A 14,527-nucleotide genomic window follows, 5' to 3' on the forward strand; every position below is an offset into this window, starting at 1 on the left:
CCCCCTCACAAGTACTAGCAGCTCTAATGAATACACTAAAGAATCTTAATCAACTGATCATATTATTTATTGTAAGCACAATAACGTTACCTTGAGTTCAAAGAGTAGTTTAGTATAAGTCTGTATCAATAAAACAGCACACAGTAGATTTACAACCTATTGGTTATATTTATTTATGAGATGTTTACAGCCTGATACAGAATCGAAGCTAGACGTTAGGTCTTCCCTTATATATTGTAGTATTCACTGGGAGGTCAATAAAGTTAGCTTCTCATTAAGTTGGAGTTGGGTCTTGATCAACTGTGCTAACGTCACCACCTGTAACAAACGAAAATTGTGTTAGTGATTCGTCATCAGAGTAATCATTGTCAAGTCATTTGTGGTTCCATTTCAATTTCAATATAAAGTTAACTGTTACCTAAATGTTACATAATATGTCAACTGCGACGGTATTCAAGAGAATTCATGACTAATCTATCCCCACTTTTCTATACTAATATTATAAAGAGGAAAGATTTGTTTGTTTGTTTGTTTCGAATAGGCTCCGAAACTACTTGACCGATTTGAAAAATTCTTTTTCCATTAGAAGCCGACATTGTCCCTGATGAACATAGGCTCCTTTTTTTTTTTTTTATTTTTTTGGTTTCCTGTGTGTTTTAATGTTTCCGAAGCGAAGCGAGGGCGGGTCGCTAGTCTATTATAAATACGACGACTGACTATTGTCGCACAGCGTTCCTCCCGATCCACTAACGGTGCTTTGAGGTACCTCAAGCACCGGTCATCGTTCTCGTCGAATCCGTCGCTTGCGACGAAGGGCTCGACGAGTAAATTAACCCTAAGACACAGCTCGCCGGATCTTCTCAGTGGGTCGCGTTTCCGATCCGGTGGTAGATTCTGCGAATCACGGCTATTGCTAGGGTTCGCGTTAGCAACGACGTCAGGTTTGAGCCGCGTGAGCTCACCTACTAGTTATGGTTACGCTGAAATAGCCTCTCAAGACTATCGGCTTAGGTAGGAAAAAAAAAATCGCACAAAACATTCCGGTCCGAGCAGTCGAACGGAGCGGAGATCTCTGTTGTTATCGCTGTACACTTCAAGTGTAATAAATGTAATTCATTGGAAAAGGGACTCTTAATAATTATTGTCACTATGGAAGGCAATAATAATAATGAATGGGAAATATTTGCATATGCTATGCCCAGGAAAGTGCACAACATCCAGCTTTAAGGTGATTCATTATTGGCCAACCACGCATTCAAATATGTGTAGTTCGACTCAAAATGTACACAGCATTATGCTAAGAGTTACTGAAAACGTAGTTTTTGTTGGTAAGAAATCTATGGTGACATTTTATATCTTGATACTATTTGAAAGTTCACTGTTATGATGCAGTCTGCATGCATCATTGTGAGTTTAATGATATCTTATGCTTAAAAGCAAATGGTAAATCAAACCCAGCACTATATAAAGGTAATGTTCAAGAACTGGCTGACATTAGTACTGTTGATGAGGGACAGCAGAATTGACAAAACTATATTTCAGCACAAGTTTTGGATGAATAATCATAGGCACTTGTATAGTCCCTGTGTAAGTAATTGCCATTAGCAACACAAGTAGATCAGCTAACAAATTGTCTCATAGTCTCGCCTGGATGTCAGTGTTCATGAAAGATGTCCAGAAACCGTCCCATCCTTTATACTTACTCATATATTATGTTCTAGTTAAGCCCACAGCACGGTAGAGTGGTTGAGTGTGAACTTACCATGAGCAGATCTTTGACGCTGGAGGCGAAGGCATCTGAGAAGGTGTCCTTGGCAAGGTCAGGTGCGGAATGTGCGAGCTGCAATAGGGCACGGCCCGCCTCCGCGTCGGCCGGTGCTCCGGCGGCCGCTCCGTCCGCGTACTGCAGCGCCTGCTCCAGCAGCGACTCCAGCGAGCTCGCCGCCGACATCACCTGCGCCAGGTCCGAGCCCGCGGCCACGCCGCTCGACCCGCGACCTCCACCAGACACAGTCTTCTGGCACACTTGTAGACCTACAATCTAATCAATCAAAGCAAACGTTTACTCTATGCCGCAAAACATTAAAACTCTAGATAGGTTTTTTACTGGTGGTAGGACCTCTTTTGAGTCCGCACGGGTAGGTACCACTGCCCCGCCTATTTCTGCCGTGAAGCAGTAATGCGTTTTAATATGCTCAGGCCTTTCCTGCTAATAAGGAATTACCAGATTAATAAGGGATTTTAATATACAGTCAAACTTGGGTAAGTGAGAACTGGATAAGTGAGAAAACTCTATAAATGAGAGTAATAGCCAGGACCCGTCATTTTTAGCTTCTTAGACCTCTATTAGCGAGAGACAGAAACCTCTGTAAGCGAGAGTAGTTTTTTCCCTTATGGACTTCCGTAAGTGAGACTGCTACTTGTCTATACCTCTATAAGCGACAGTCGAGCTTTATTTATTTATAATAATATTATTTAGGAGGAACAAATGACAAAACAAATTACAAATTTAACATCTGCTATTTTATGACCCATTCTTAAATTTCATGGAACTTTTTAACATTGTTTTTGTATTGTTTTCTCGTCAATATAGAACCTATTCTATTTCGTGGAACTAAATAACGTTGTTAATTTATCGCATTCTTTTCGAATGGACACGTGTCCCGGTGTACCGTCCTGTTTGTCAGACTTACTCAGTTTATCGTTAATCAATCGCGAGGGAAAAATCTGTTCTGCATCATGTCAAAACGGAAAATTAAAGTACTGTCATTAAGTGATAAACTTAAAATAGTGAATGCGTTTGAATCTGGAAAATCGCGAAATGACATTCAGAGGGTTCATTAGGGAGAAACTCGGGTTAGTGAGAAACCTCTATAAGCGAGAATGAGATTGTGCTCCCTTTAACTCTCGCTTATCCAGGTTTGACTGTAATTCATACTAAACATTATTAAATTATTAACATTAAATATTTATTATTAATTTATGATTATTAAAAAAAAAAAATTAATAAAAATTAAGTATAACTTCTTACGCGCGCACATAAGTACACGCACCCTTTTTTTATTTAACAATATAACAATATGTGATTCCACACAATGCAGTTTTGGAGTTCATGGATATTGAAATATTAACAAATTTGAGTCTAAAACAGCTCATGATTTTGAAGCCTTTTGAACACAAATTTAAACCTGTAACAGTCAGAGTTTAATGGCCTTTCAGCAGTTTTCACCATATTTTTGCTTAATAAAGCAAATATTGACAATGAATACAGTACAAAATCTTCAATAATTACCTCAGGTTCATAGCATGTGAGAGTGACATCTACAGGAGTGAACATGCAACCTTGCTTTCCATTTGGCACTCCCAATGGTACACAAACATATGCACGTAAACCCATTCGACCTCCAGCCAGCGAAGTGTCCAGAGTAACATGGACAGGCTCACGGCATTCACGGGAATAATACTCGTGTATAACAGAGGAGTGGTTGGTTACTTCATTGCCAGTCGCCCACCAACCTAAAAATAATACAAATGAGTTTGAATTTAAATGTATAAGGTATGCTAAGGGAAGTAAAAGATCCAATTTTATTAATTGGCAATTGTCAAGAGTGTTAACTATAAATGTGGAAGGCTATAGTGGAAGAGGTAGACCTAAGAAGAAATGGATGGATTGCATGAAGGACAATATGTGTAAGAGTGGAATGAGCGAAGAAATGGTATTATGATAGAGGAGTATGAACGGAGAAAATATGTTGCGCCGACTCCAGGTGACTCGGAGAAGGGCAGGAAAATGATGATGATGTGGCAATTAGTTGATAGTAAGATGCAACATGCTGGCCCGCAGATTTACTGGTTGCGATAGCTATGTCAAACTTACAATTTTTAAAGCTTATTGCCAGAATTTTTACGCCAGTAGTCTGTGGACCACATACACGCGGAGAGCTTACAATGCCCTACGTGTCCAATATAATAATGCGTTTAGGATGATGTTGTCACTGCCGCGCTTTTGTAGTGCATCCACAATGTTTGCGACATCTCACACAGATGACTTCTTTGCAATAATGCGGAAGAGAAGTGCATCGTTATTGCGTCGAGTTCGTGACAGTGACAACAGTCTTTTGAGAATCATATCGAGCAAGATCGAGGGACTGCTGATCAATAGCCTTTGCAGTAGGCACTTGGAAGGAGAAAAATAATAATATATAATGGTATAAAATGTATAATATAATGATAGTTATGTGTTAGATTTTTAAGTTACTAACATAGATTATAAGTAATTATTACTAACAAAATGTTATGGTTTTAAAAAAAAATAATAACTGAAATAAAGCATTAATAATAATAATAATAATAATAATAATTAGTGTAAATTGTGTGTGTATGCGTCTGTGAGTATTGTTACATATGTGAATTTGAGTATAATGCAGGTATAGCTCACCAACAATACTTTCAGAGGAATTGACTCTTCTGTTCAGCTCGTAAACATCCATCGCGTAATTAAGTTCCGCTTCGACTTGATCGGCATGTTCTTTGTGTGGCACGCAGAAGCAGTTGGTTACTTCCACCACTCCTTTGTCGCTCGTGCCTGCAGCAACAGCACAACATAACCTTACAACGCCTTTACACATTTGTATTGCACCTGGCTTATGTGACCAAGGAATTTATCAAATTAACTATAACGTTGATGTGGAAAAGCCAAAGTGAAATGTGTAATGATAATTGACGTACATATTTAGCATTTAGGGATTTTTCTTTTAAATAACAACTCATAAAATTTGGTACACGACATGACGTTGACAACTAATGTCCTTTGAATTTATAGTTATTGCATGATTTATAAATCAATACGAACCCAATAAGGTGCCGATAACTCTGTGAGAATCTGCATTTCGACGTTCGTATGCGTCCACAATTTGAAATAAAACAACAGGATGGACCTTCACACTAATATTGAGAGCCATTTTTAATTCGACCAAAACTACAAACCCAGAAACACAGAGTACAAGAGAATATTGTAGGTATTATCTCTGCTAATTTTAATTTTTTTAGGGATTTTATGAACTGGTAATTAAGACCTTTAAGTCATGTCTTATTTTTATGAAAAATGATAATATGGAGTGAAATGAAATAAAATGAAGATGATTAATTTGAGACATTAGGGTCAATTCCCACTGAAAGAGCAGCGGCGCGCAGCGGCCGTAAGAGCAAGTGATTGAGCGCGGCGCCGCAAGGGGCAGTGTGGCGCCGCGCGGGGCAGTGCGGCGCCGCGAGAGGCAGCGCGGCATCCCGAGGCGCCGCAATGAACCTCCGCGTAGTAGCTTTGAAAACTAGTGTGCGATCTACTTCACTCAAGGAAAGTTGTGTGGCAATAAATATGGTGGATTTGGATTTATGTATCATAGCACTGGCTGTAGAAGAAGAACAAGAAGTAACAAACAAAACGGAAAGAAAAAGGAAAAGAAAATTTTGGGTACATTTTTTTCTCACGGAGCGTAGCACGTTCTAACTTGATACCCTCTAATAAAATGACGCGAAATGCGTAAGCGGCAGGGCGGGCGGGTATGAAATGGTCGCTCGCGCGCAGCCGCGAGTCTGTTAGCTGCACCGCGGTCGGCCGCACGTCAGCTAGCTGCGCCGCGATCAGCCGCGCGGCGCCTCTTTTGACTAGTCGGTAGAAGGCTCGTGCAGCCTCGCGACGTCACGCTACCCCTCCTTTGCCTTCAAATGACTATGAACTTTTTAATCACGTAGATAAGATTCAAAATAGTTTGTAATATTTTGCCTAAAAAAGACGCTGCCGGCCGCTGCTCTTTCAGTGGGAATTGACCCTAATCAACTAGAATGAAATTAAATGAAATGAGATGATATGGGATCTTAGTAAAATGGTGGTCATTTACTGAGATTTGTGAAAGAAAAGGCGTTGTTAGCTGACAGTTATTTAATGAAAGGAATTCACAAGTTGAGCTGTCGTTATATTGGACACAGTTTTCGTTGTTGATGACATTTCCACAGCCAGGCTGCAGTGACGGCGCGGCCCTTGATTCGCGGCGCGGCGCCGTCGTCGCACACCACGTAATCTACGCGGCTGTCCTCATCCAGCTGAGACTTCTGAAAAATGTACATTTGTTTAAAATTAGGAAAATATGTATATTTATCCAATCATAGAGGAAATGTGACAATCATGAAATTTTTTAACTATTTTGAATTAATATAAATTTATATAAATATAAATATAAGAATATAAATTTATTGCTCTTGTAGGCAGACGAGTATACGGCCCATCTGATGGTGAGTGGTTCCCGTCATCCATGGACTTCAGCAATGCCAGGAGCAGAGCCAAGCCGCTGCCTATCGTTAAGTACTCTCTACAAGCCTCGTTTGAAGAAGGGCATGTCATATTGTTGTGCCTGCAGCACGAGCGACCTGCAGCACGCGCCCCCCGTAGGCCCGCAGGTAGCGCCAGCAGCGCGCCCGCAGTTGTGTGTCCCCGGCCTCCACCGCGAACGTTACTCCCTCAAAGAACGCCGGCAGCGACTTGCTGTCGTCTATCTGGAAACAATACTTAATATTTAAAAAAAAAGTAATTTTTTTTTTTTTTTTATTGCTTAGATGTGTGGACGAGCTCTATTACTAACTAATCCGTTAGTAATAGAGTGTACGTGCCGCGTGCTCGGCGCCGCTGTCGGCCCCAGCGTCGGTCTCGTCCGAGTCCGACTCGACCGCGAGCGACGCCTTGACTCGTTCGTCGCACACGAACTGCACGTCGGGCTCGCCGCTGCCCCCCCTCGACCCTGTCGCGCCGGCGGGGGGGCTCGGCGCCCGGCCGCGGTCCCGCACTTCCTCGTCGGTGTCCGCTGACTCGTCAGTTTCTGGACGACAAGTAATTGGTCAAAATTACGTTTTAATTACATTTTTGCCTAATTTGTAGGCAGCAGCTTGGCTCTGCCCCTGGCATTGCTGAAGTCCACGGGCGACGGTAACCACTCACCATCAGGTGGGCCGTATGCTGGTCTGCCTACAAAGGAAATAAAAAATAATAATAATAATTAATTTTGTATTGTGGTTTAAAAATATTGGTAGCGGCGTCCGTCTGTTCTTATTAATGAATGAGCAATCGAACTGTCGGCGTGGTGCGTGAACCTGCAGCGTGTGGTGGTGCGGTGCGCTGGTGCGGCTCCGTGGCGTAGGGGCGCCAGGGCACGCGGCGGCGCGCGCGGCGGCACGCTCGCAGCCAGTCCGCGCGCACGGCGGGCACGGCGCCGCCCGCCACGCGCCGCACCTCCTGCAGCTTCGGCGTGTTGGGGAACGCGCATCTGCCGGCGACACGACGCTGTACTCCACGTGGCACAACGGACATTACAACATGTCGGGAGGTCGGAGGGCACGTACATGAGATGCGTGCAGGCGGGCCCCCAGACGGGCTCCCAGCGCGCCCCCAGCGCGACCCCCTCGCGGCGCAACTCTTGGCGGAGCGGGTTCTGGTAGCCGCTCAGCACGAAGCGCACGCCGCGCAGCACGTCCGCTGCGACACACGCGACTGTAACATATACTAATGACACCAGCGGTCAGGTGTGGAGTGTAGCGGCCCGGGCGACTCACCGAGCTGTCCCCGGGGGGCGGGCGCGGTCCCGGCGCTGTCGTCTCGCTTCACCCGCTTTGCTCTCGATGATATATTGTCTATATTTTTCTGGACTTCTTTCTGTGATCACACAATATGGACATCAGTATCACCCCTGATGACTAATACAGTATAATAGGATAAGCCTTATTTGTCTGTTCGTCACCGCAAGCCGTGAGCCGGGTCGTCGAAAGGCGACTTACGGACACTGGGTACCGCCGTCTTGCCTATATCCGTATTCCAGTTTATAAACGAGAAGGCTATTATACAATACAATTGACATTTCGACCTCACGTCTCAGGCAACATTCGCGTTGTGAAGTCAACGGGTTGTTCACCGCGGGTTGGCCCGTCCTTCAACCAAATATATATTCCCGGCAACAACGCGACAGGCGTTCCGCGCCGCTTCCGCCGCTCCTGCATCTGGTGGACAAATCTAGCTCACCGGGTCCCCCGCGCTATTGTCATCGGTCATCTTGTCACCCTTATGTCTATTAACGGTTTGGTCTATTTTTGCATGGTGTCTGGTGTCCTCTTCATCGTGCATCCGAGCGTCCCCGTCGCTGTCGGAGCGGCGCCGCCCGGCCGGCCTGTTCTGTTTGCTCTGTCGGAGTGTGGCCGCCGCGCTGAGGCCGGGGGAGGCGGCGGGGGAGTCCCCGGGAACGTTGCGGAGCGCGCGGGACGTCGCCTTGTGTATTTGGGATTCTGAAAATTGTATTCTGTATGAAAGCTGCGAGACGTACCCGCAGTTAAGCACTCGTCTAAAGTTTAAACGGAAATAATATTAAGTTAAATAAAATTTATATTGTAAATAAATAAAATTATAGAGCAACCCCGGGGCAAACACCGACGTGCCGCGGCCCCCGGGTGCCGGCGCCGGCCGGGGCAGCCCGGGGCGACAAGCCGTTCTACTGAACCGTGTTTGAACTTCGTTTCCTAACTGACTAATATTAGGTATTCATTTATAAACATTATATCCAAGAACATGAAAATTGTGGTTCAGAATTGGCAGCTGTTGAATTATCGACCTTATTGACAACACCGCTCAGTTTAAAACCTATTTACCTGTACTCGCCGGGCTGCTAGTTTTATCGTCCCCCAGTTTCAGCGGACTATCCTTCTGGGTGTAGTATTTAGCGAATAATTCCCCAGGTTTGAACTCTTCCTCGTCCGACGAGAAGGTGTCCAGGGCGAGGGGGCGCGGCGGCGCGGGCGGGGGTCCGTCCCCGGGCTCGTCGATGTGCAAGAACGAGAGGCCGAACTGAAAGGTTATATTAGTTTGAAGCCATGAACAGTTTTATAAAAATGAATATGTACTCTTATGAATATCATCAATAGCATCTCTGCCAGGTCTCGCGAATCGAAGACACAGCAAAACTATTTTTATATCCTAATGTAACAATTTTAATTCATCCTCATCAGCCTGCGGCAGTCCACTGCTGGACATAGGCCTCCCCCAAAACTCGCCACTGAACCCGATATTCGGTTCTACGCATCCAGTTACTGCCAGCTGCCTTGCGCAGGTCGTCACTTTATCTAGCAGGAGGACGTCCTACCCTACGTTATTTTAATGATGTTTAAAAAATTTAATTATGTTTTACTATTAGCGATCCTCATGACCGCGGGTTTTAGTAGTGTTTAATACTTATTATATATTACTTATAAAATATTAGTTAGATAGATAGTTATTAGGGCAACCGGGGCGCATGGTACCTGGCAGTGCCTGTTGTAGGGCTGCGCGCACACGACCCGCAGGCGGTCCCAGCGGCGCCCCCGGGCCGCGGCCGCCAGCTGGTCGCCGCGCCACGCCCGCACGCGCTGCACGCCCTCGGCGCGCCGGGACTCGCTGGGCGACAACATCACGCTGCTGGGGACCAGTACCTGAGCATGTCTCTCCGGTCACTCCACTGTCAATATCTATGTTTGAAAGCGACGGGCAGCAGAAGCAGCCGGGTGCCGGGATATGCCCTACATGATCCCTTGAGTTTTTCAATCCTATTTTTATTCTTATATAAAATTATAGACCCTGTTATTCATGGTGAAGACATTTGTTGACATCTTCAGATATGATGATAACCAGAGTAAAGCTACATTTTTGAATGTAACCTTTTTAGTGATTCCAAAGTACACTATTATTTTAGAAGCCTCCATATTTGAAACTGTTCCCTCCTAAGCATCCTAGATATTCATCAATTACAAGACCCCTAATGCAAAGTTCCCTAACAGTTGAGTAAACATACCTCAAAGGGTTCATCAGGTTTTTCAGATCTTCCAACGAGCACCTCCACAGTAGCAGCATGATGCACACCAAGATAGACTGATGATATCTGATTTTTAAGATGTTATTGGTTTTTTTGCCAGGTTTACTTGAGGAAAGTTGAAGTCATACACTATATAAGAAAACTATCTTGACTATTGTCTATTGATATATCATTATTATATCCACAAAGAAACCCATTTCCGAGTACAAATAATCAAAATATACAAAAACTATAGAAAAGAGTGATTTAGAACAAGGTATAGAACTATAGACCAGATTTACATTTCAGCATGCCCTTTTTGTATCGTAGGTTTGTATATCAAAATTACAAATATGAAAAAATTTAAGATTTTAATAGATCATGTTTGTTAAGAGCTTGCCTGGACTGCCTTGGCCAGCTGAAGTACGACTGAGCAGGAAGACTCTCCCTTGCAGCACAGCCATTTCTTCTTGTTCACTTCCAATGCCAACAGATTGTTAGCTGGGTGATCCTGGTAGAGAAGCAAAGATACTATTATGCTATACATGTTACAAAGAACATTACCCAAACCCTTTTTTTCTCCTGTGTTATGGATGGCAGAACACATTTGAGATGAAAATAAGTATCTCCAGACCCCAAATAAAAGAATTGAATTGTGGTATAGTTGTAAGTAAACACTAAAGCAGCAGGTTACCAGGGGTAAGATGTAGTCTAATAACATTGATATTATGTGGGCTTAGAAAAAAAAAAATTATATGGCTTAGAAATTTTTGAATTTAAATTAATAAAACTGTACTATATTTTTATTAATTAGGGTTCTACTGCATGCTCATTAAGTACAAAATAACTTTCCATTACATTTATGATAACTTTATTTTCAACTCTTGATTCCCATTCATACTTTGCTGTGATCAAATATATGAAATTGACTTTTGTCTATATGACATGGATGCCATTGTGTAGTATTTTTTTGTTACTGTTACTGTGTTAGTTCTTTATTTATTTATAGCTTAGATGGGGGGACGAGCTCACAGCCCACTTGGTTTTAGTGGTTATTGGAACCCATAGACATGTGCAATGTAAATGTCGCTACCTACCTTGAGAGATGAGTTCTAAAGTCTCAGTTTTTATAGTACAACCACTGCCCCACCGTTCAAACTGAAACACATTACTGCTTAACTGCAGAAGTAAGCAGGGTGGTGGTACCTACCAGTAATTACGCAAATTATAATTTTGCTGGTTTGATTTTTACTATACGATTACTCCGGGCAGAAGGTAGATGTATCGAGCAGTTGCGGTTTCTTCTATAAATCGAGTTTAAAAACAGCCACATAACATTAATTTGGATCCAAATGAGTTCATCAACATTCCTCATATAGTTCAATTTAAATGGCTAAAGAGAGAGGCCTGGTTTATAAAGTGAGACTAGTTTGGTGCATTTTGAATACGACAAAGGTATACATTATTTAAAAATATCCGATGACCTGGCTTACTGTCATCATCATATCGTTACAATCCCGTGCTTCGTGGTGGGCGGTGGGTAGGGCTTAGTAATTTATCATCCGGGAACAATCACTTACGATCAGGTAGGCATGTTTCAAGCAAAATTTAAAAATTCAACTACGGTTTCAATATCACTCATTGGTTTTTGTCAATTAATAGGTTAGATTATGATTAATATCAAAACTTACAGGATCCTCGCTGCTGAAGCTAACGACGTAATCAATTTTCACGCGCGGCATAGCGATACACCTTTATTTAGGAACATGTAATAATTTGGCCCTATAGTACTTGATAAAGATAATTGTTTTACCCTTAACGCACATTAACAATAAACGGTCACTTATGATGAGTTATTTAAAAAAAAAAAAAATTTTTAATAATTTATAGTTGGTTCGTTAAATTCGGTCGAAAATCGAAATTAAATTATTAATATTGTTTAGAAAACATTGAATTTTTTTTTCTTCATCCGTCGGACCGGTATCGTGGATTTACCTCATACAGCCAAATCATTTAAACGAAAAGCCCCAAGCCATGTTTGTGACATAAAAAGTGATGATAATGATGTTATTGCTTCGATTGATAGGTTTAATGAGGACAGAAGGTATGCTTTTTACTTTATTGAAAAGATAGATTTAGTTTAAACGCGTTTAAGCGTGGCTGTTCTGTGTTTAAACGTGTAATAATATTAATGAATAGGCTTAATAGTAATTTATTATCTGTGCTTCAATGTATAAATAACGGTATATTAACGAAAGCCAAATGCAATTTATAAAGAAAAAACAAGGAGAAACTTTTGTTTGATAGATACTCGTTTATTATATTATGCGTGTAGTCTATGGTTACTCGTAGGTCGTTACTCGTTAAGTACACAATAAATTTTAATTCGCATCTTATTTTGCATTTCCTTCTTACTTTATTCTTTGATATTTTATTAGAATTTAGGTTTTTGTAATGGGAAACTTACGTTTAAGTCTAATAAAAGCTGTGAAAATTATTAGACTTTGACCTGATGTGGCATGCACGTTGTTATATCTACAGGTTCCCCTAACCACTTAATATCAGGTCTTGTCTATCTAATATAAAAACGAAATAAAATTTAGGCGCGTGAATAAACTAATTTGAATAAATAAATAAAAATATTATTATTAAATTATTGTATATTAAATTATTATTATTATATATTGAATAAATGACTTTTGTCAGAACGACATTAATAATATTGTAAATGATAAAAGTGAACAATATCATTTCAAGCACGCGAGGCGCGGGCTCCCGTCCGTGACTGCGTCGGACTCACGCGACTCCTCTTCACTCTTCCACTTCCGATTGTTTTTAATCGGCATTGGCGATGAAAGTAAAATTTATAACATATTTGCGTTACAGTATGTGGAGTGGAACTTTTTAGTTTTTCTATATCAAGAGGATAATGATATTATTATTCCATTTATTTTATTTCATAAATAGATATTTACGAGCTATGTGCTAAAGTTGTAGACTTAGTAGATTGACATAACAATTGAATAAGCCGAGCATAAGTCGTAACCTAGTTTTTTTTCTGTCTAGGTACGTTACAATCAAAAGTTATAAATTATTTTTTAAAATATGCACACATTTAAAACGCCTTAAACTAGCTAAGGTCAATAAATGTAAATTTATTTACATTGGTATCAGACTGTTACGAAACTAAATAAATCTCATCACTATTTATAAATTAAGTAATTTAAATAATATTAGCTTCTCGTTATCCTGTGTTTGTGCACGCGTATGATGACGGGTGATTCCGTAGGAATTTTTTTCTTTGGCAGTATCTTTCGTTTCTTGGTAGGTTTTTTGTGGTAAGAATATCCTCCGAGCGCTGTAGGCTGAGCGTACAATATCGTCGGAGACGACTCTTGGCTTGAATCATATGAATTGTGATGAGATTTTAGGTACGAGTATGGAACGGATGATGAATATAAACGTCCAAGGTCCGTCTCAGCAGAGAGCGTAGATTCAGCGTAAGTGGGATATTCGTAAGGACGCGGACGTGGATACTCTTTATGAGAGAAAGATGTTTGTGGGTATTCCACGAAAGATGGTCTTGTGTGTGTAGGAAAGTAGAGCTTGGAGAAGTCTGGTGACGTAAGGGAAGAGAAGTCAGACGAAGAGAACGTTTTCCCATAGAAAGAATTTCCCTGAGAAGGTCTGTTGTATTGTGACGAGGAGAACGAAGGTGTACTGTAATGAGTATGGTAGCTCGGCTTGGAGTAAGCCGAATGATGTTTGGACGCGGAGTGATGGAGGTCTCTGTTGGGTGCTGAGAGAGGCGACGGAGACAACACGTGAAGGACCGGCATCGGCGGGTGCAGTGGAATGGCGGCGAAGACATATGGCTCGTAGTCCTGGGAGAAGTCCTTGGCGTAAACACCATAATTACTGCGTTTCTGGATAAAATCTTGAAGCAGCTCGGAGCGCGCCCAGCCGCAAGCGAGCAGTAACCACGGGATCTGTGACGATAAGTATGCTATTTACAAATAATTTGTATTCTTCAATTTAACCAAGCCTTTGTACATTTACTGAAGCCCACCGGGTACTTCGAAGTCCATCTAATTAATGCATATTTACTTGCATTGTTTTTTTAAACAGATATCCTAGTTTATCTTCCCAAATTTGAATTTAGTAATGACTATTTGTAAGATCGCCTTCATAATTACCGTTAATTTTTCTAAGTATTTAATAGTAACTTACAATGTTGTCCATGTCTGTGGTCCGGCCGGCTGGTCGACCTGAAGGCAACTGTGCCAGCAACGAGTGTGTATCGCGTATCCACATTTCAGTTACAGTACAGAGCTTGGTGCATAGCTGCATGGAGGAAATAGTAAGTGTGACAGTGTATTGCTTTACTGTGCTCTCGTGTCTGTGTCTAATCTATAGTAATAGAAAAACACAAATAAACTTAGATCGGTTGGTAAAACTTAATGAAATATCTATGTTGTCTTCTCTTCAAATCTTTGTTAGAGTATCAAGTCTCATATTTTGTACCCAATTTAGAATTCTCTTATTAGAATCTGTATTTGAAGTCAGTTAAAAATGGTGTAACCTAGATTTGTAGTTTAAATTATTTGTAATAGATTCTATTTTGTTCATTCTTTAAGTGTTTATCTAAGATGACCCGCCTGTTCTTAGAC

The 14,527-nt window shown here is 41.6% G+C and overlaps 3 protein-coding genes across 6 annotated transcripts; all 3 read right to left on the minus strand.

The window, feature by feature from the left end:
• Positions 1 to 143: 143 nt before the first annotated feature.
• On the minus strand, positions 144 to 5,016 carry LOC733116 (eukaryotic translation initiation factor 3 subunit 5; the record flags this gene model as incomplete). The annotated part of the gene is given in 5 exon segments (NM_001047063.1): positions 144 to 318; positions 1,763 to 2,041; positions 3,293 to 3,516; positions 4,439 to 4,585; positions 4,853 to 5,016. Coding segments are annotated over 5 exon segments (834 nt in total). The 3' UTR covers positions 144 to 243.
• A 904-nt stretch (positions 5,017 to 5,920) lies between these two features.
• Positions 5,921 to 12,059, minus strand: LOC101737558 (DNA repair protein XRCC1). Of its 4 annotated transcripts, none has more exons than XM_038017170.2 (12): positions 11,549 to 12,052; positions 10,258 to 10,368; positions 9,858 to 9,944; positions 9,331 to 9,498; positions 8,683 to 8,878; positions 8,063 to 8,322; positions 7,600 to 7,699; positions 7,390 to 7,537; positions 7,141 to 7,313; positions 6,664 to 6,869; positions 6,424 to 6,549; positions 5,921 to 6,108 (listed from the first exon to the last, which is right to left on the minus strand). In XM_038017170.2, the coding sequence occupies exons 1-12, from the start codon at positions 11,597 to 11,599 to the stop codon at positions 5,971 to 5,973; spliced, it is 1,764 nt and encodes a 587-aa protein (XP_037873098.1). In that variant the 5' UTR covers positions 11,600 to 12,052; the 3' UTR covers positions 5,921 to 5,970. The 4 variants fall into 4 exon arrangements, with proteins under 4 accessions (XP_037873098.1, XP_037873099.1, XP_037873101.1 ...); XM_038017171.2 differs by having other exon boundaries at positions 7,390 to 7,522; positions 11,549 to 12,050; XM_038017173.2 differs by lacking the exon at positions 11,549 to 12,052 and having other exon boundaries at positions 9,331 to 9,484.
• Positions 12,060 to 12,502: 443 nt separating this feature from the next.
• On the minus strand, positions 12,503 to 14,159 carry LOC101737274 (uncharacterized). The gene is made up of 2 exons (XM_004933571.5): positions 14,088 to 14,159; positions 12,503 to 13,846 (listed from the first exon to the last, which is right to left on the minus strand). Exons 1-2 carry the CDS (start codon positions 14,097 to 14,099, stop codon positions 13,091 to 13,093), a joined length of 768 nt encoding a protein of 255 aa, XP_004933628.3. The 5' UTR covers positions 14,100 to 14,159; the 3' UTR covers positions 12,503 to 13,090.
• Between the last annotated feature and the right edge of the window lie 368 nt (positions 14,160 to 14,527).

The sequence above is a fragment of the Bombyx mori genome, chromosome 18 (genome assembly GCF_030269925.1).
Source record: "Bombyx mori chromosome 18, ASM3026992v2".
In the NCBI taxonomy this organism is placed as follows: Eukaryota; Metazoa; Arthropoda; class Insecta; order Lepidoptera; family Bombycidae; genus Bombyx; species Bombyx mori.